This window comes from Nesoenas mayeri, assembly GCF_963082525.1.
Source record: "Nesoenas mayeri genome assembly, chromosome: 1".
In the NCBI taxonomy this organism is placed as follows: Eukaryota; Metazoa; Chordata; class Aves; order Columbiformes; family Columbidae; genus Nesoenas; species Nesoenas mayeri.
The window spans coordinates 120,484,060-120,504,054 of NC_137541.1; the positions used below are offsets into that span (position 1 = coordinate 120,484,060).

The window sequence follows — 19,995 nt, forward strand, 5'->3', positions numbered from 1 at the left end:
TGTAAACATTCCTTGTGAATAATGTAGAAGCTGTCACACTGGGTAGCCAACACTGAGCTTTTTGGATTGTTTGGATCTCCTCGTAGAGTCATCTGCCAAAAGGGCTGAGTATACCATTAACTTAGTAAAAAAAAAAAACTTAATTTTATTATTTCAGTAGGTACAGAACCAGAATGGTTAAAGACAGAGGGCCAAGTTTGAGACTTCTTTCATGTGAAAGGGGAATATATCATTGTCCTAAACAATGTTCCTTATAGGCAAGTAACTTTCAGATGTTTAGTTTTCTTTACTTTGAGTTATTCCCCATGTTATTTTATTGAAATGTTAGTTGTCCTGTATATGAACTGATAGCTAGCTTTGGACAGTGTTTACTGTAAAACACAATATTTATTTTCCATTTCAGTTTATCCAATCTTAAATATGGGATATTACCACAGGTAGTCACATAATTATTTTTAAATTAGCAGATGCCCTTTCTAGCTCATTTTTCTCAACGGTCAGTAGATACAACAACAGAGTGTGCTGTTAGCACAGCCTAGTTTACTGTGTTTTACCAAACTGATGCCTGTCTTGCTCTTTTCTGAAGAGGCTGACAGTAAATAGGAAGCTAAACTTGTTTGTACTTCTAAAAGTTCTTGTCAGGTACTGCTGGAGATGCTTTTATTTAAATACATAAATATAGGCACATATGTATGTATATAATATCTGTTTTCAAATAAATACATATTTTCTCTCTGTATATATATACTACGTGGTTAACCAGCTAAGCAATTTATGTGGAAACTTTGTTTTGTGCTGTGTTTATTTTTAATACATATATTGATATAGCATATTTTCATATATAAAACATAATCTATGTAGTGCTGTAATATGTATTCTATTTTATATAATATTTATTCTAGATATGTAGTATGTTTTTGCATATATGTATATTTAAAAACAAACAAAACCCAACCAAATGCCAAAAATAACACTACTAAAGCAAAGCTTCGACATAAATTGTTTAGCTGGTTAGTAGGTGCTGGGAAATAATTTGTAGACTGTAGTACACCCTGCAGGTGAGCTGACTGGAGTGGTGGATGAAGATTCCTACTCAGTATTGAAGCCTGGACTTCCAGGTTTAGGGTTTGATGGCATGAGCTCTTGCATTCTGTCTTATAAATTAGCTGCTGAAACTTTGAAAATATGCATAATCTGTTTATTATGATAAAAGTTTTTCTCAAAACATCTATCTATAAACATCTAAGCACCTATCTCTGTGGAAAAATTGGCTCAAATAATTGTGTGCATGCTTTTTTCTCCAGCTGCCTTTCTTGGAATAGTTCCAGGTGATGTCTTTCAGTTTCAAACATTTACTTCTCCAGACAGCCAAAGGGGGATCAAGTGAGCATTAAGGCCGGGCAGTCTTTTCTACCTTTCCAAACTGCCCTTCTGTAACACAGGTGTAGCTCAGAGCAGATGTAGGGGAATCTCTTAATCCTGGAGTTGGGTTGTATATTTCCACGTTTACTAACTTGTCAAAATGTCTCTTTGTACCAGTAACTTGTGTGCTGTCGTTTGCCACTACTAGTATGTTATGATGTATTGTTACATTTAATTAGTATTTTCCTGTTTCAGGTCTAATTTGCAGTGTTAATGCTCTTTACTACTGCCTGTTCAGGTTTGCCTCATAACAGCTATGAGTAGCAGCTATATGTTGTGTATATGTCTACTTGATAGTACTGGAGGACAGTGTATAATTTAAGCCTTAGCTCTTAATTTTTTTGATCAGTGAATTGGTTTCCCTTTTTTACAGCATGATGCTGTATTCAGCAGAAATATGTTATGTTTTGGCCATAAAATCACATAGTACCAATAGCAACAGTAGTAGTGTTCACGTATAATTTCTTAAAACTGTTAGAAAAGAGGGTAAATTAATTATCTGTTGGAAACCTCAACATAGGAATAAACTTGAGTAGTACATAAAAGGATTTACGTTGAAATAAGGACCAGATTTGGTATCTGAAGGGATTTTTAATATTGGTACTCAAGCTGGACATCTGAATTCCTGATTCGTAACTTTTTATTATTTTTTTTTTCTATAATACATCTTTACTGCATGTATTCTGTTCGGAATTTAGGGAAACTGTTGCCCTATCCATACCTTATAGGTGAGGAATTGGGGAACGAGAGTACAAAAGAGCTGCCATGCTAACACATCTGGTTAAGCTGATCAGAAGGAGCAGGGTATTGAACCTTACTCATTTTTAAGTCTCAGGCTGGTGTTCTATGTCTAGGTGGCTGTCATTTTCAGAAGGCATTTGGCCATTCATAGTATAAACAAAGTTATCAAGACAAGCTTGTTTCATCCCTCTGTAAAGGAAGACGAGAGAGCATGCCCTCTCTAAACTCTGCTTGCTTCCCTAAACTTCTACTTGAAAAGATATGTAGTTGCTGAGCATTACACAAAATGCACAGCAGCTGCCATGATTTTTTTTCCCCTCTGTTCCCTGAATACAGGTAGAGAATTGTTGAAAGTAATGAGATAAAGAATAAAATTGACTGATATCAGGAGATAATAGGCTAATATAATTTAGGGGCTTTGAAGCACATGTTTATCCACTTCACTCATAAAATCAGTAACAGCTACAAAGAAATAAAGATGGACAATATTCTTGGGAAAACTAACTTTGCAAAACACTTTTCTGCTAAAATAACAATTTTTTAAATCAAGTCTATGCAAATAAATTTACTTCAAGAACTTCTGCTTTTAATTTTTATTGATACCTATGAGTAAAACTGTTCTATTTAGAAGGTAAAAGTTTAAACCATTTATCTTTGTAGCATCATTCATGTTATTTACAGACCGAATATTTGTTTTCAAACCCAGCATAAACAAGTGCTATATTAAAAGTACTGAATGGAAGATTCACTATTAAAAGCAGTCTTACTGTTAAAGCTGCTAAGGAACTGAACCGTTCAAACGTTTTTTATGTACATGAAATTATTCTAAGGTTAAGAAATCTATCTGGGGTTTGTATCTACATAAAATATTATAAATTCTTTTTTAGAATTCAAAGGTCTAAAATGTGTAATAATTCATTTTGAACGTTAATTCTATTAAGAAAATGATAGCTTTTAATGATGGCAAACAACTTCTTTCATATTACTAATACTTCTAAGTTAGGTAATTTGTAATTTCTAAGCTAATTACTAGAGTGATACTAAAGAATATTACTTTTGAACACTTCCATGATCTCAAAGCAAAAGTCTGGGACTGCGTGACTGTATTTTTAGTAAAGGCTTAAGGCAAATTGCGCATAACAGTTGAAATCAATAAAAATGCTTTTGTGTATTTTATTAAAGGCAGTAGCGCTTGTGCTTAATAGATTTATTTCAGGAATGTAAGTTACTAAAAAGAACTTCTAAATCTTTATTTTGTAGAATCAACATCTGAGGAGACTGGACAAAGTGGAAAAGTGCTCAGGAACAGGACCTGTATTATTAACTACAAGAAACACATAAAGCTGTCTAATGTAACGGAGAAGAAAAATCCACGCAGATGTGCCACTTTAGCAGCTAATAAGATTAAGATAATGAGTGATACAAAGGAAGAATTATCAAGTTCAGAAAGCATTTACACAGTAAAAAAGAACAGAAGGCAGCTTCATGGCAATGTGTCTGCAGCATCCAGGAAGAAACTGATCAGCAGCTCAGAGATCGATGCTTGCTTAAAGTCTGACGATGAGAAAGAACAGCTTTCTGGTAGGAAAAAACTTTCCTGCCCTGAATCATCTGTTCCTAAAAGAAAATACATTAGTGAGTCTGAGAATGAAAAAACAGAATCTGAGGCAGAGATTAAAGCAACTGAAAAGCAGAATGATGATAACCACAAGCAGGTACACAAAACGATCTGTGCTGCAGCTCTTAAAAATTTTGAATATGACTCCTCAGAGGAGAATTCCACAAACCACAAGATGGAAAATGGGAGAAACTGGGGAAATTCCAGTCAGTCAGCTTCAGCCCACAACCATCATACAAGCAACTCTGAAGAGGAGGTAGATCCTGACTTAGCTAAAAAGGAAACTAAAAATATCGGAGAAGTATCAAAGAAATCTAGAGTTCCTTTCAAAAGATCAAAATTATTGGATGACTTCAAAGAAACAGCGGAATCTGCAACAGGGGGGAAGAAAGATGAGAAAAACTCAGTATCGGAGGATGTGGAAGCACCTGGGACTGCAGGAAGTTCAAAAGCCAGTTTCCATTGTTCTTCTGATTCAGACTCTGGAACTGATAACAGTATCTATAGTGATGCCACAGAAACAAGAAAGAGGAAGAGGAAAGCAGAAGTTGTTAGAAAAGAAGTTACCAATTCCAGCTCACTTATGACTTCTAGAAGACCCCAGCGAAGGAAACGCTGGAAACCTAACCAAGAAAATGACTCTGAAGATTTGGATTACACCAAATATAGAAGAGCTAATCGGCGTACTAAGATAAGAACTCGGAACGGTGGTAGACGGACTGTGAGATACGACAATTGTGATGATGACGATGACAGAGGTTTAGATGATACAGATTGCGAAACGTAACCTTAAAAGGAAAAGCCAGCCCACTTTTTTTTTTTTTAATGGTAATAGCACTAGAACTCATGATGGATGCTGGCTCTTCTTTGTCCTACATTTCAGGGAATATATTTATATTTTTCTATGAAAAAGTTATGAATGTGATTAGATGATGACTTTCTCCTTTTCATATTTTGACTTGCACTTGCCTGCCCATGTAGCAGCATTTAGCACAGATGCCAAAATGTGCCTCATTATAGGGGCAATTTTTTTGTCTTTACTGGTATTTTATTACATATAACAAGAGTTTAAAAAATGTTAGAACACTGCACAACAGGTTAATAGCAGTATGTTGAGTATTATTATTATGGGTGCTGCAATGGAATACTACCTAGGTCATACAATGTTCAAGAACAGATTTCAAACATCTCTAATGCTGTATGAAATCATATACAATAGTAACAGGCTTATAAATAATACTGTACACTATAAACATCTGGCAGATGCTAGCATTGCATCAAAAAAGTAATGAATCGTCACTAGGATAAATCTTCACAACATGTATTAGTACAGATGTTAAATGTTCTGTACTTCCATTATTGAAAACATGCAACTCTAGAACCAGTTACCAGTGAAAAAGTGTATTTGCCAATTAAAAAGGCATATTGGTGCTGGTGAAAAGAGAGTTTATGCTGACAGGTAGTACTATCATAATTAATGTGACTTCTATACTGTAAACTTAAGAATATGAAATGCAGGTGAACTCTTGGGCCTAAGGGTTTTTGTGTGTTTTCTTTATAAAGTAGAAAACCAAACAAAACACTTGTTCTGTTTTCTTTATGTGGGAAGAGCTTGAGGTACAGGGTTCTTACATTCCAGACCTTATTTGCTACATTTCTGTTGTTCTTCCATATTTAAACTTCTCAGTGCTTTATTGTTAGACTTTGCATTGATTAAACTTTACCGGTTTCTAATTATTGCAGTACATCTCCTGTTTTAGAAATGTTTGAGGTGGCTTGTGTTGACAAGCAATAATTCTTGCATAGATGATAGGAGAAAATTTCTCCAGAAATAAAGTATAAATTCTTGGTTGGCCATGTATCAATGATGAGAACTCATAGCACCTCTCTACTCTTACCTTGCTTTTCCCTGGAGCTTTGCTGGTAGAAGCGCCACCATCGCTGCCTTCAGCCTGATACCAGGATCTCCTCTTCTTTACTGCTCTCTGCTGTAGGTTTCCTCCCTCTGCTTTTCTCACACTTGATAAGACTTTGTGATTTCTGATCTCGTTATTCAGTAGGAGATGCATTCATTGGAACTGAAACAGCAAGTTTGTGAATTAGTTTTCCAGCAGAAGGGACTGGTAGTAGCGTCTAGAAGGGTTTTGGAAAAAATAAGGTTAGTGCAGCTGCATAATCACAGCCACCAATGCCAGAATTGCTTGTACAAATGGAAGCGATGTAATGGAAAAGGGAGTCCCACACACTGCTTACCAGCAGTTAGTGGGAACCACTTCTCCAGCAACTTCGCTGACATTGTGTGCCAAAAAGGTGTATTTGGTATCTAGACTGTTACGTCAGTATAGAAAAACACTTTTTGTTTTTTCTTAAAAATTCTACATGAAGCCCAAAAATAACTTAGTTTATATCATTCTTGCCGCAGGAAATTTCTTTATTTGAAGCATAGCCCTTAGTATGATAGGGCAGAATTTTGTAAAGTCAAGATACATGTTTATCTGAGTTCTTGAAGTTGATTTCTAAAGTATGAACACAGTTGTGTTTAGTGATGAAACTTTGAGGTGGCTTTGTGTATCTTACCTTTTAGGGGCAACTTTGTTATGAAAGAGCAAGTCAGTGGGTATTTTTATATTATCCATAAACTGAAGCAGCTGCTTATGATCAATGTTCTATGGAGTATGACCTCCAGTATAGGAATAAATACTGATGTAAGACCTCTTCAGTGAACGTCAGGAGTTTTTATTAATCTTACATTTAAACAGCTAAAAGTAGGCTGGTAGGTTTCCATTTCTAATTCAGTCTTAGATTTTAAAAATACTTTCTCGCCCTTTTTTCACATGCTGTATTCTCTGTCATACTGCGGTCATATACTACGTGCTCATAGCGATCCCTGGCAGCTGGGAGGAGGTTCTGGTCTCTGTACTTAGTATCTGAGTGGGAATTACTGGCTGTGTGACTGAAACACTTTCTCAGCAAAGACTGGTTTGCATTTCCTAATTTTATACATAGAGACAGGTTGCAAAGAACCAGTAGAAAAAGATGTGATTAAACTGGAAAGGGACTTCTATTACTCTTCTGCCCTCTAAGAGTTTGATTTTTATTTCTTTTTAATGAGCATGCTTCCTCTTGCCAGAAATGGCTGGTGTCTTGCAGAAAGCAGTTCTGTTATGTTCCTGATAACTTTAATCCTTCGGCCTTCTTTATTTGGTCTAGCTGTACTCAGGGAAGTGATTTAGTAGACCTGTAAAAGTAGTAGCTTTGTTTAAAGCTGCTTAATGTGGTGCATTTGTAAACTGTTGTGGTTTGGGTTTGTTGTTTTTTTGGGGTTTTTTTGGGTTTTTTTTGTTTGTTTTTTGTTTGTTTTTTGTGGTATGGTTATGGTTTTCTGTTTGGTTTTTGGGGAGGTGCTTTGTTTTAAAGCAGGACCTTATCTGGGATAGTGAACAGGCTAAGGAGCAGCATGAACAGAGGAAAATAATAGTGCAGCACAGGAGTGTTAGGAGAATCGAATTATTTAGTATTAAAGACTTTTTTTTTTTTTTTTGGTCCACTTCTACATGTACATCATCAGTAAAGCTATACCTCAAACTGTAACGTCACTGCACTCTTATTTGCATGTCTGGTATGTTTAACCTTGCCGTATTTGGGCTTCAGTCCGTGTGTCCCTCGGGTGCTTCCTCCTTCCTGGGCTGCCCCGTTGCACCGAAGGCAGAGAAGCCCAACCCGCGCCCTACCGCCCAGCGGCGGGGGAGCAGAGGCTGCGCCTCCCTGCTGCGGGTCCCCCGCCTTCACCCCGCTCTTCTTCCGAGATTTCGCCGTGCAGCGGTACGGGGCTTGCAGCAGGGACGGGGGTGCTCGGCCACCTCTGCGGCAGCTGGCGCCGCGGAAGTCGCCGGGGGCCGGAGCGTTCCCGGGCGGAGCGGAACTCGGCGGTGCCGGCGAACCGGAGCGTCTGTGCGCGCAGGCGCGGTGAGCGGCGCGGTGAGCGGCCATGGCGACTTTCTTCGGGGAGGTGGTGGTGGCGCCGTCCCGTGCTGGCGTGGACGATGAGGAGTGGGCGGAGGAGGCCAGAGAGGAGACGCCCGAGGACCGGGAGATCCGCAGGGAGCTGGAGAAGAAAAGGTACCGGTCTGGCGGGGCAGCCCGGCCGCTTTCCTCGCCGCTGCGCTGCGGCCTCCGCGACGGACCTCCGGGGGCAGCCTGGGCTGGGCCCTGGGCCCGGGGGTCGCTGCGCCACCGCCCTGCGCCTCTTTTGCCAGGGAGATCGACGTCCTGTGGACCCTGAAGTCGGGCGCCTCCTTGGAGAGCTCTGCCGACCAGCCGTTCGTGTGCTCGAAATTCATCGTGGCCATAGGACACAGCGCTGCAGGTATGTGGTGGTGTGAACCGCGAAACCGAACCTGCTGACAGTGTGAAATGCTGGCGTTCTCTTGGTGTTGGCCGAATTTGAGAAGGCTGGAATTTGGAATCTGCTTTAGGTGAACCTGATTTTGCAGGTGGGTTGGATTATATGGTCTCCAGATGTCCCTTCCAACCCAACCATTCTGTGATTCTGTGGAAGAAAGTGTAAGTGTGCCAGGACACTCCCTTTGCCATACTCGCTCTGCATGACCCAGGCCATAGTTCATCGTGTGTCTCTGTTGGGCTAAGGTTCTTACGGGTGTTCAGCCCCTCATTTAGGGAGCAGAGTTTGAACCCTGCGGTATCTGGGCCATCCCGAGAAAGCTGAAGTTGGTCTGTGCGTGTGAGACGCGGGGTTTGTTCTGGCTGCTTGTTCCTTCTGTCAGATCGCAGTGAAATTATACATTTTCAGTTGAAGTATGTTTTGGTCTTGGATTTTAGTTGGAACAACCCCCCTTTCCCTTTGTCTGACAGTTGTTTGGTAGACTTTCCTGGATTACTTGTTAATTGGCAGAAGTTTTCTTCTAAGAGTAGTGAGTTGCTTAGTGCAGTCTAGTGTTTTGAAGTAGGGATCTGTCAAAAATATAACAAAAGCATTACAATGTTATGTCAAAAACATAACATTGTAAGTCAATAAGCTGCAATTTCCTTAACTTCTAATGAACAGTGACTTTTTACTTTTTTCCTTGACCAGTCAGTCTCTTTTTTATATGATAACTCTCCGCTTCTTCAAAATGCCTTTTTTTGAGATGGGTATTTACTGATTAGGCCTAGAACCTTGAAACGCCCTCTCCCCTTCCCACACACACTTACCAAGGTCTTGAGTTTTTTAATAGCTGTTTCCCTGTGAATATAAAGAAGTTTTATTTCTTCATTATATTTAGGTCACATCTAGATGACATTTAGGTGATTGATATCAATGTTAACTTTGGTAACTTGTTTTTTCTTTTTTCAGTTTTTCCCTTGAAAAACAGTTATAGATATTTTAGATCTGTCTTCCATTTAACAGTAATTTTTGACAGGAATTTGATTTATGAACATTTGATTTAGGATCTCTTTTTGCCCTAAGTCATGCATAGTCTCTTCTCTGCTTCCTAGAGCCAGTGTAATAGTTCTGCATTATATGTTCAGTGATTTTGTTTTTTTCTGAGAAGTCTGTTATATCTGGTATGTCAAGAAATATTAGAGACTGAATATTTACATCCTTAAAGTGTAATAAAGGAATCGAAGTTGACCATATTGATATAATTTCTAAGAATACATGTTTTTGATGGTAGGGATCTCTGTACACAGAACTGCTCTTCTTTTAAGTCTTGATATGCTGAGGTTGCTCTCATTCTTGGTCTTTGCTGCATTTGGTCAATAAATGTATGTCAATAAAAATCAGTTATTACATTTTTAAAAAACTTGAGATTGCAAAGAAATACTCTAATTCAGTTCAGGTATTTATTTGGAGAACAGAGATTTTATTCATTATAAACCAACAGTATTTATTGTTTTTTGCAGCTTTCCTGTCTTCTTTTATTCTGGATTCTGTATGTTGGGAAGTAGTTGGAGTTGTGAAGCTGTGGAATGAGTGGTGTCGAACATCCAACACAACAAATGTCCTCCCGACAGATTCTTTCTGTTTGTTCTACCGATTAATATCAGATCCGACAGTAAGTGACTTATGCGTTAATTCCTCTGTATTTTAGCTTTCTGAAAAAGAAGGAACAACTTTTGTCCACCCCTTATGCTGCCCAGGACAAACAAAGCATTAAGGCTGGAGTATTCTGGATTAATCTCGCAAAATATCTCAAGTGTAATTTTGCTCACCGAAATTATTTGAAGTTCTGGCATGTGAAATTGCGTGCAAAGATGATATGAGAGCCTGATTGTTTCACATCAGCTGTGAATGGACAATTATTGTTGAAATAGAGTTGAAGAAGCCGAAGAAAACTGAACAAGTTGTTGACTGCAGTCACATCATCTTTGCATGTGATTATGAGCTGTTGCTGTGCTCTTCAAACCACTTGCTTATGCAACTTTTCTTCTTTTTTTAAGGTTTTGTTGTGCCAGTGTAGTTGCTACGTTGCTGAGGATCAACAGTTCCAGTGGCTTGAAAAGGTAAAACTGGCAAGACAACAAATTGAGTAACGAAATTTTATGGGTGGGGGATCTTCAACTTAGTGCAAGTGCCTCTTCTTCTCTGATATTCTCAAAATGACAGCATTATAAATAACTGTTTTCCCTGTGGTTTTCTTTTCTTAAATATTCAATAAATGAATAAATTTACTGTCTGCAGATTCTGTGAAATGCCTTTCTAGAATTTACCAGTTTTATCTGCTGTAACTTAACAGCTTTGTGCAATAACTTCTTTTGGACAGATTCAGTTTTGTTGCCCTTAACTATTTTTCAACCCTTTTTCTTGTTTCGCTTAAATTTTCTGTGGCTTACTGAGGCTCCGGGAGAATCCCTCCTTAAAAAATAATAACTGCATTTGTACGGCTGCCAAGTGATCACCAGACAAGCCTGTTGTGAAACTCGTAATGTACAATATCTTTACTAATGGGTGTGTTCTGTTCCTTTCACAAGGAGGAACTCTAAAGGTGCCTCCAGAGCAGTATCTGCCCCGTTTGTTCGTAGACGTAGTATGCCAGGTGCCTTACCTCAGCATCACACAAGTGCTGCTGGGTCATCCGGGTCCCTCATTAAAATCTACATGGTGATATTCAAACATAAACTGGAGGGTGTGAAATATTCTGGCTGTCGATTTCTCTTCACAGATTTGGGTCAGTGCGTAGCCTGAGGGGAGTATGGCTTGTTTTGTCTTGCTGTCTGTCTGCTAACACACCTTCCTTTAAATCTCTGCTGATCTGATGAAGCTATTATGTGATGCTGAAGTTGTGTAGGGCTGTGGCTAGAGATACAAAGAGCGGGATAAAAAGCGGTGTGTCCATCCGCTGGGAGCAAGTTCTCAGCTTGAGCTGAGTGACAGCTGCTCAGCTGGCCCAGCCGGCATGTTGGAGGGATTTCTTGGTTGGGAGGGAGAACCACACGAGCATCTCGGTGTGAGGGAGCCAGAGGGATTAGGGGAAGGCGAAGAGGATGGAAAACCAGCATAACTTCACTGAGCAATACAGGGATTTCAGACCCAAGTTTGTGGAAAACTAGCCCTTTGTGGTTCCTTGGCTTGTTGAAGAGTTTAATTCACTTTGGTGGAGAGTCATGGGTCACTTAAAAGTTTAGAAATCCTAAGGCCCTAATATTTTGGTTTTGCCATATTCCACACATTTTTGCACTTCATTTAAACTGGGATTACAAAAGAAAGATGATTGTGGTTTTGCTGTCTTCTGTTTGTGTTTTTCCAGCTTTTTGCATGTGTTATATCAAATGTGGGTGTTTATGAACAGTAGGAGTGTACGGTTTTTACCAAGTCAATGTTCTTGAGTATTTTTAGACTTCATGGTTATTGATATTTTTAAATGTGCGGCAGAAATGTTGTGCTGGTAATCTTCTGCTTTTAGTGTGAGTTACAGAACTGTTCTGTGTGCTTTGTAAATTCTGATTCACTGAGCATCTTCACATTCTCTATGGGTCTCATTTTTACCTCTGCATGTGTTTTCTCAGTAAGTGATCACTGACAAAATGAGAACATAGAGGCTAAAGTTTCGCATTAATGCATACCAGCCAGTGTTTCCAATGAAATAGATATACTGTAAATTGAAACTATGTGAAAACTGAAAAGTTATGTCAGTTTTAAATTATGCTGGTAACACGCTGATGTGAGGGAACAGTCAGCTTCCCTTCTGGGATTCCTACCCCATACAGAAACAGGTGAGTGTCCATAATGTTTACCAAATACCCTATTGCCTTGTTAAACATAATTCTGAAGAGGACAGTGTAAAGGGAAGGTGCAGGTTTATGATGCTTCTGTTCATTTTGACATACGTTCTTTAAAAACAGTGGAGCGCTGTGCAACGTGTTGGTTTCTGATGGCATGCAATAGATCCAATAGTATGTTTTGTACAATGGTTTTGAAACTCTCTTCTTTGAGTCTGAGGAAAGCTGGAGAAAATAAGGTTCTCTTTGTCAACTCTCAATTCCACTTGAATATAATTACATAAAATCTGAATATTTAAAATGAAGACTCTCTTTAAGTACTACAGAACATCTGGTGAGCACAATTTCAAGTGTCTTGCATCTTAGCAAGCTGTCTTCCTGTCATAAGCAGCCTGGTTTTATTTCGAGGTCTTTTCTTTCTGCAATCACCATTAATAAAAATAGTAAATCTTAGGATATTTGCAGGTGAACAGGAGATGCTGAAAACCTAAGGCCTGTAAAGAAAATTAGAGGCTTGAGAAATATGTTAGCTGGTGGTGGTTGTTTTTTTTTTTTTAATCTCTGTCCCAAGAGCAATGCATATGAAATTTCTGCCTGAAGTTTGTGATTTAAATTTTAGTTGATCCTGCAAACCTGAGTTAAACTACTATTTGCCATCTGTACTGAAATTGAAACAAATCTTTGTGTTTTTATGCTTTTATTGTAAGAAGATAAATTTTGCTCATGTATTAACATTTTTATTTCAGGTTTTTGGCTGTATGCAAAAGGAGGGCTTGCAAGTAACCATTCTTTCAACGTGTCCTGTAGCTGATTATAAAACTCAGGAATCCACTTTAACACTTCCAGCTCCGTTTCTGAAAGCCTTGAAGACAAAAGAATTCAAAGAGCAGATCTGCTGCCCACTGCTGGAACAACCCAACATTGTGCGAGATCTTCCTGCTGCTGGTATCGTGCAGTTCCAGTTCTTTACCATGCTGCTGGTGGCAACACAAAGCTCACTTTGAAGAGCATCCCATTGCAATTAGAATTTTCACTTAATTGTGTGAGCTAGCTAGCAAGTTAGCTTTTTGAAAATTAATTCCTAACAGTTTGGCATCTTACATATTGCCTTGTAAAACAGGGACAAATTTCAAAACCACCCCCGGATCATTTTACCCCTTATGTGTAGGACATAAGCACTAGCAAATTCTTCAGTATAGCCTCACAAGGCATATTGTGTATTGGGATTTTTGAGCATTTTACCTATGAACTAAGTATGTTTTACTCAGTTATTTTCATCTAAGCGTCCAACCTGAGGCTCAAAAAGTCCTCTCTTTGTATTACAGATGAAGTCAGTTTTACAGTTTTCAGTTTTCTTACATAAAGTAATAAAAACCTGAGGCTTTTCATTATAGAGTACCTAATTAGATGTGGCATCATAAGGAAAAGCTTGTGTGGCAGGAGCTATAAGTGGATGATTTTTCTAGGAAATGTTTATCTTGTTTGCATTTCTTTATGTTTGTTTGGGTTCTTTGTTGTTGTTTTGGGTTTCATGGTTGGTTTGTTTGTTGGTTTGGTTGTTTGGGGATTTTGAGGGTCTTTGTTTGTTTGTTTACGGAAGCTCATGTTATTTTTGTTTACCAATAATACACAGTTTCCAGTTAAGGTATTTGCCAGGAAAAAAAAATACCAGCTGCCTTTTACTAATTTTTGGTGGTTTGTTGTTTTGTGTACCTGAAGAATGAGGGGTGGCTGGTCTGGCAGCCAGTATCCTGAGTAGATAATTTATAAACTTCCATGCTTTTGAAGTTCTGGCCAGACCAAATGTGCTTTTATAGACAAAGCTGCAATTCCTTCTCTGTTGAATGTAACACACATTTTCTTTTACCTTGTATTTAGTTTTGAGCTATTGTCAAGTATGGCAGATTCCTGCAGTGTTGTATCAGTGTTACACTGATGGCATCAAGCTGGACACAGTTACTATTGAAGCGTTCAAGCCTCTGCTTTCCTGTAAAATCCTGAACAATTTAGTCAAGGTAAAATTTCATATTTAAAAATTAATGGGAGGTTTGGTCTGTTTTGGTCTGTGTTTCATCTCTTGCATTCTGCTGATGTGTGTAATGTACAGAAATGTGCAGACTTTATTGACAGAGGCCAATGATTTCTGGTATTAGTACCTGCTGTAGCTATTTACATCTGTTTATAAGTTACTTAGAAATAATGAATTTACAGCTTCCCTACAAACTTCATTTTGACTTTTCAGGCTCCTCTAGTGGTATTAGTGTGACAGGGAGGGATTTCTTGTGATTGTTTAAGCTGCAGTTTGCTTTCAAGGTGTCTCGTGTTGAAATGTTTAAGTATAGATGTTTCACATTCTACATTCATGTGCAAGAATGTTCTAGCTCTGTCTAGTGCAGTGCATGAAAGCTGCTTAAGAAATTTATTTTGACCTATAACTTCTTTCTGAATTTCTAAAGATGATTCCTCACAGTTTTGCACTAATTAAGCAGCTCTGAAATCACGGCATTGTAGGTACTAAAGTGAATGTTTTGCCCCTTTCTGTAATTGAAGTGTTTGTTCAAAACACTCTCCTCAGTTTTGCCATTTGAACTTACATTTACATGACAGAGGAGGTTTATGTGTACTATTATTTCAGCTTTAAATATGGGAATTGTGACTTAGTTTTCATTGCAGCTTATACTGGTCTGCTAAATGAGTCTAACAGACTAGTATGTAAATGTTTAAACTCTGAAGGAAAAAAAACACCAAATATGCAGGCTCTTCCTTTCCTACAAAAGCGAGGAGGAATGCAAATTAACAAATCCCATTCTATGGTTGAACTGCACATTCATTTGGAGTCTTAAGCAGATCTCTGGACCACTCTTGGAGGTGTCTAAAAAACGTATAGATGAGGTTCTTAGGGACATGGTTTAGTGCCAGAGGTAGGTTATGGTTGGACTCGATGAGCTTGAGGGTCTCTTCCAACCAAAATGATTCAGAATACCTGAGGTTTGCTCACAGTTAACGTTTTAATCAAACAGATATTCAGAGAAATGAAAATTGGAATAGAGGACACTGAAACTTTTTTGTGTTGTTTCCAGCAATGTAGCTAATGCAAGTAATCTCTTCCTTTTCCTAGGATGTATCTGAAAGCACAAAGATTTTGAAGAAGTTACTGACAACCAATGAAATTCACAATAATATCTATATCTAAAGAGGACATTTATGGCACAGACTGTACTTCCGTAAACACCAGTTTATTCTGTAGAGGATACTTCGGAATTGTAATTGTTTCCTTAAAAGTGGAATGAATTCCAGTAGATTTTTACTTTTACACTCATTTTTGTTATTTTCAAATTCATCACTGCAAACAGGTGTATCTGCATGGCTTAGGAGATTTTCGTCTGAAGCAATTTTAGGGAAGATACCATGAATATGAAAAGCAACTTCTGTTGGCAACTTCAGTCCTTGAGGAGGAGCTGTGGAGGCGCAGGAGCGTTCTCTGCTGTCACATCTCTTGCAACAGTGGGAACCGCTCCCAGTGCAGCGGGGTGGTGGGCGTGCAAGCTGCTTCAGCTGGATTCACCAGGCCAAACTGATTTAATCTGTCCACTTTAAAGCTCTGAATTGCTGACAATGGTAGGAATAGTACCAGTTTTTTTATGCAGAGTGTGTGATTTTTAGAGGAAAGTAAAAGTTTAAGTTTTGAAAGTGTCTCAAAAAGTTCTCTGAAAGTTGGTAACAACTTCAGTAGCGTATTTAAAATATTTGTTAGGATTGTAATGCAGTTCTGACTTGCATATATCCTCTGTTAAATTTAACATTTTGTTTAAGAAAATAGTGTTTAAGATAGTATTTCTGTTGCTACCAGGAAGTTCACTGGTGGTGTCACTGCACAGAGATCTTTAAATTGCACATATCTTATCCTTTTGCAACAAAAGGATAACAGCTTCAAAGTTCTCTACTATGTTTAACTTCGACTTAGACTGGGTGCCCCGTGGACAATGTTGAACAATGTTTTCCTTCAACAGAACTGTCATCCCTTCAGTTTTGAAAGTGGTTGGCTCAGTCACCATCCACTGAAGCAAGTAACCCCTGGCTTCAGCAGACCCGCTGCAGCTTCTGATTTGGAAATTTTTTAACTACACGCTATATCGCAGTTTCAACATCAATAGAATGTTCTTGATGTGGATACAAGCTTAGACATTGATTTTAAATTTCTCTTAATATCATTACAGATAAGCAACTGTTGCTTTAAGTGGTACTGTATTTTGGAACAAACTCTGAAGCATAAAGTACAGGACATTGATCCTTTTGTTTTGTTTCCCATTTCTGTGCAGCATTTTAATTAAAACCTGTTTGTATGCCTGATCTGAGCAGAGAATTCTGTTGTTCTGAAAGAGTTGCACATTGTCTGCACCATTTTCTTACTTGCGTACTGAATGTGTTTGATTCATAATAAATGAAGTACATAATAATAAATATCTTTAATAATAAATATGCAGGCTCTTATAGGAACTGTAAATATTATTCTAATATTGGTTTTATCACCCACGCAGTTTGCAGTGTTTCAAAGCAGTTATCCATTGAATTATAATTCAGTTTTTGCTACCTGGGTTTATGCTGAGATGTGAGAGTACTCTTAAAGACCTTGAATAAAAGTGGCAAAGAAAACACTCCAGCAGCTTGGAAGATAAAATTAGAAAGCCCGAAAACAGGCGTATTGGCAGAATCCTCCGGCAGCTGATGATTCTTGCTTCAAAGGGTGTGATAGCTCTCCATAGCTGGAAATGTTTATGTAGGGTGTGGTGCTTTTTCTGTTGGATAGTACCAAGCCAGTGGTTTCACTGTGTGTATCCAGGAATAATTCTGTGACCCCCATTACAGATGAAGTCAAGCTCTGTGCAGCGCTCCTCTCTGGTGTGAAACTGTACAGTCAGAGCACGTGCACAGCGTGTAGTCAGTAAGCTCTCCCTCATCCATGTCAGCTGGATTGTGCTGTAAAAATTTGAAATGTCAGCCTTTTCCAGTGCACAGTACTATAGGGGAGTGAAAGAAGATATTTCAATTTAAAATTCCTTCTATCTTCCATAATTTTGTGGATGAAGTAGCTCATATTCACCCCCTTAAAACAAGTAGTTCTGGAAGCAACAGAACTAGTGATGCCTGAGTATCTAATAAAATAGTGTTGGCTGAAGATTTTTTTAATATTTAAACATTGCTAAGTTCTATGCTCCCCAGTATCTAGTAAGAGCCTGCAATAAAGATTTGTTTCAAACAGCTGCTGGTTTTTGTAATACCTGTGGAAGTGTATAAACTTAAAAATCTTTTGTCAAATGTGGCAGATGGCTTCAAAAGTTCTGGGGGTAGAAGTGCATTCTTGCCTGTATGTCTGAACTGTTATTGTAGAAGACTTGTTTCCTTAAGGTGTTGGGCTAAATGCAAATAATGAAACCAGACAGAGTAAGCTATTAGACTAGAAGAATTTTCATTTTTCAAATAATCTGAGCCACTTGCTACCCATATTTTTTTCAGGTAACATAGACCTGTCTTCTTCTATCTTGCAAACCAAGGACACAGCCTCTTCTTGAGTCTAATCTGATTTATTGTGCTACAGAATATATTGGGTAGGCAGACGTGTTCTGTCTTTCCTCGAAGGCCGTGACTCAAAGGTGATGTACCTAACCTAATTCGTAAGTCTGGAATCACACAGTGTCACACTATGTTTGGGATTGGAAGGAACCTTAGAAGTTCATCTAGTCCAATCCCCCTGCCAAAGCAGGAGTGCCTAGGTGAGGTCACACAGGAACACGTCCAGGCGGGTTTTGAATGTCTCCAGGGAAGGAGACTCCACAACCCCCCTGGGCAGCCTGTTCCAGTGCTCTGGCACCCTCACTGAGAAAAAGTTTCTTCTCAAATTTAAGTGGAACCTCTTGTGTTCCAGCTTGATCCCATTACCCCTTGTCCTATCATTGTTTGCCACCGAGAAGAGCCTGGCTCCATCCTCATGGCACTCACCTTTTATTTATTTATAGACATTAATAAGGTCACCCCTCAGTCTCCTCTTCTCCAAACTAAAGAGACCCAGCTCCCTCAGCCTTTCCTCATAAGGGAGGTGCTCCACTCCCTTAATCATCTTTGTTGCCCTATGCTGGACTCTCTCCAGCAGTTCCCTGTCCTTCTGGAACTGAGGGGCCCAGAAGTGAAGCTCCTTGGGTTTTAGCTTGTAACATGTTTGTCTTTGCAGTTCGGGTCATAGGTGTATGACTACAGGACTGTACAGACATAGTTAGAAGGTAATGTCCAAGCCAGAAATCTGGATTTTATTTGAATTTGTTACAAAACCTCCCCATTTGAATGCCCAGAACAGCAATATACCTGCTACTCTGCTTTAATTTTTCCCTGTGGTTGTTGTGGTCACATCGAGTGCAGTGACTTTCCAGTAATAAAATTCTTGCAGCCTTTTGAAAATCCAGCATGAAAACATGTGCTCTGCTTCCTGAGCTCTTCTCTAGCCCATGATGTTCCTTCTGGATTTAACATGATGTACCAGTTCTTCCTGTGCCATTTCTCCCTCCTGTGTGCCATCAGCAGAAACACTGGCACTGTGCACAAATGTTCCTGTTGGAACCCCAGCCTTTTGTGGCACTGAAGCAGGGGGTGTTAGAGCTCACATCCTAGAGGTTGCTGTCAGTGTTTGCCTCCCATCCAGTAATGCACTCCCCGAAACTCATTCATGTACCTCTACATTCCCGCTGCACAACAGAGGTGCAGTAGAAAAGAACGTTATTCTTCCATCAGTCCATCCTTGGCCCCACACATGATGCACCTCTCTGTCCCCTTCTTATGTGAAAGTCTCCTCACCTTACTTCATGTCTCTAACAAACAGTTTAAGCCTTCCTAGACTCCAGCCTTCCCAGGCCGCCAGCAAGTATCTTGGGCTCTGCCCTGCAAACCGCTTTCTTGCCAAAGCCTCAGAGCAACAACCTCACTTATGACATGTAATTTTATAATTTCTATGCCAAGAACTGTATTAAGACATTCCGGAAGTCAAGCAGGCAAGATTTAAGAAAATCCTGGAAGTTTGCCCTGTAAACTTTAATTCAGTCCCCACCTAATGCCTGAAGGCATTTGTGTTTTTAATTACATTGGATAAAGTTGCCCAGTTACGACAATGTGGAGCAGAGGAGGCTCAGGATGAGATTGCTGGTTTCATTTCTCTTCCCTTGGAGAGTGTGGCAACTAAGGCGAGTGAGTATTCTAATGGCCAATAAAGGAGTAATTTGTTTCTGCCGCAACTTCAGACAGGAGTTTCTTCAGTAACGCTGAGTGAGCCCTGCAAGTGACAATTTGGCACGCAGCTGGTATCTGTATGTTTTGTGGCTGAACAAGCTGAGGTACCTGGAACCTGACTTGCTGATGTGTTGAGCACTCACAAGATGAGTTGTAAGAACAAAGCTGGATCAGGATGGTGAAAGTCGAAATCGAATTATTACAGTGAAATCTGAAGATGTTTGAAATGTTGCAGGTAATAAAAAAGATTTTTTTAAAAGGCAAGCATTTTGTTCAATCTCAGATGTTCTGGTTGTTTTTAAATGTTCTGTCTCTAAAACACTGAAAAATAGAAATTAGCTGAGAATAAAATTAAAGTAGGAGAGATTAATTATTTTTTTTAGTGCTATCAGATATGCATTTTTTTCTCTTTAAATATTTTAGACTGGAAGCCTTGACAGCTGCTGCATGTAACAGCAACCAACATTAATTGGCACCTCTATCTAGCTGAGTGACATCAGATCTTCAAAGTAAGACTTGCTTACTTTATAGAAAACACTGAGAGGCTGTTGATAGATATCCTAGAATAGTTTATGAGGAAAAGTACTTGAGAATTCCACACAACAAATACTGTGAGAAACCATTAACTTGCAGAGGACAAAAATGCCCAGCACTTTTTTCATTTTGATAGCGAGGTATCCTGAGATGTTTTCAGTGAGGGTAGAGCACCACGGACCTCGAAC

At 39.0% G+C, this 19,995-nt stretch overlaps 2 protein-coding genes across 4 annotated transcripts in view; both read left to right on the top strand.

The window, feature by feature from the left end:
• The window catches only part of BRWD1 (bromodomain and WD repeat domain containing 1), a 55,676-nt gene extending 49,955 nt beyond the window's left edge, over positions 1–5,721 (top strand). For both annotated transcript variants that reach the window (XM_080362805.1, XM_080362806.1), the window contains exon 41: positions 3,424–5,721. In XM_080362805.1, coding sequence (XP_080218931.1) covers positions 3,424–4,568 — 1,145 coding nt within the window. In that variant the 3' untranslated portion in view covers positions 4,569–5,721. The remainder of the gene's footprint in view (positions 1–3,423) is intronic.
• Positions 5,722–6,695: 974 nt separating this feature from the next.
• On the top strand, positions 6,696–19,672 carry PSMG1 (proteasome assembly chaperone 1). 2 transcript variants are annotated; one of them, XR_013922909.1, is made up of 9 exons: positions 6,696–7,900; positions 8,038–8,147; positions 9,686–9,837; positions 10,223–10,285; positions 12,748–12,946; positions 13,880–14,016; positions 15,120–15,619; positions 17,516–17,652; positions 19,285–19,672. XR_013922909.1 is itself a non-coding variant. In XM_080354600.1 (7 exons), the coding sequence occupies exons 1-7, from the start codon at positions 7,770–7,772 to the stop codon at positions 15,192–15,194; spliced, it is 867 nt and encodes a 288-aa protein (XP_080210726.1). In that variant the 5' UTR covers positions 6,696–7,769; the 3' UTR covers positions 15,195–17,099. The 2 variants fall into 2 exon arrangements, 1 of the variants encoding a protein (XP_080210726.1); XM_080354600.1 differs by lacking the exons at positions 17,516–17,652; positions 19,285–19,672 and having other exon boundaries at positions 15,120–17,099.
• The last annotated feature ends 323 nt before the right edge of the window (positions 19,673–19,995 follow it).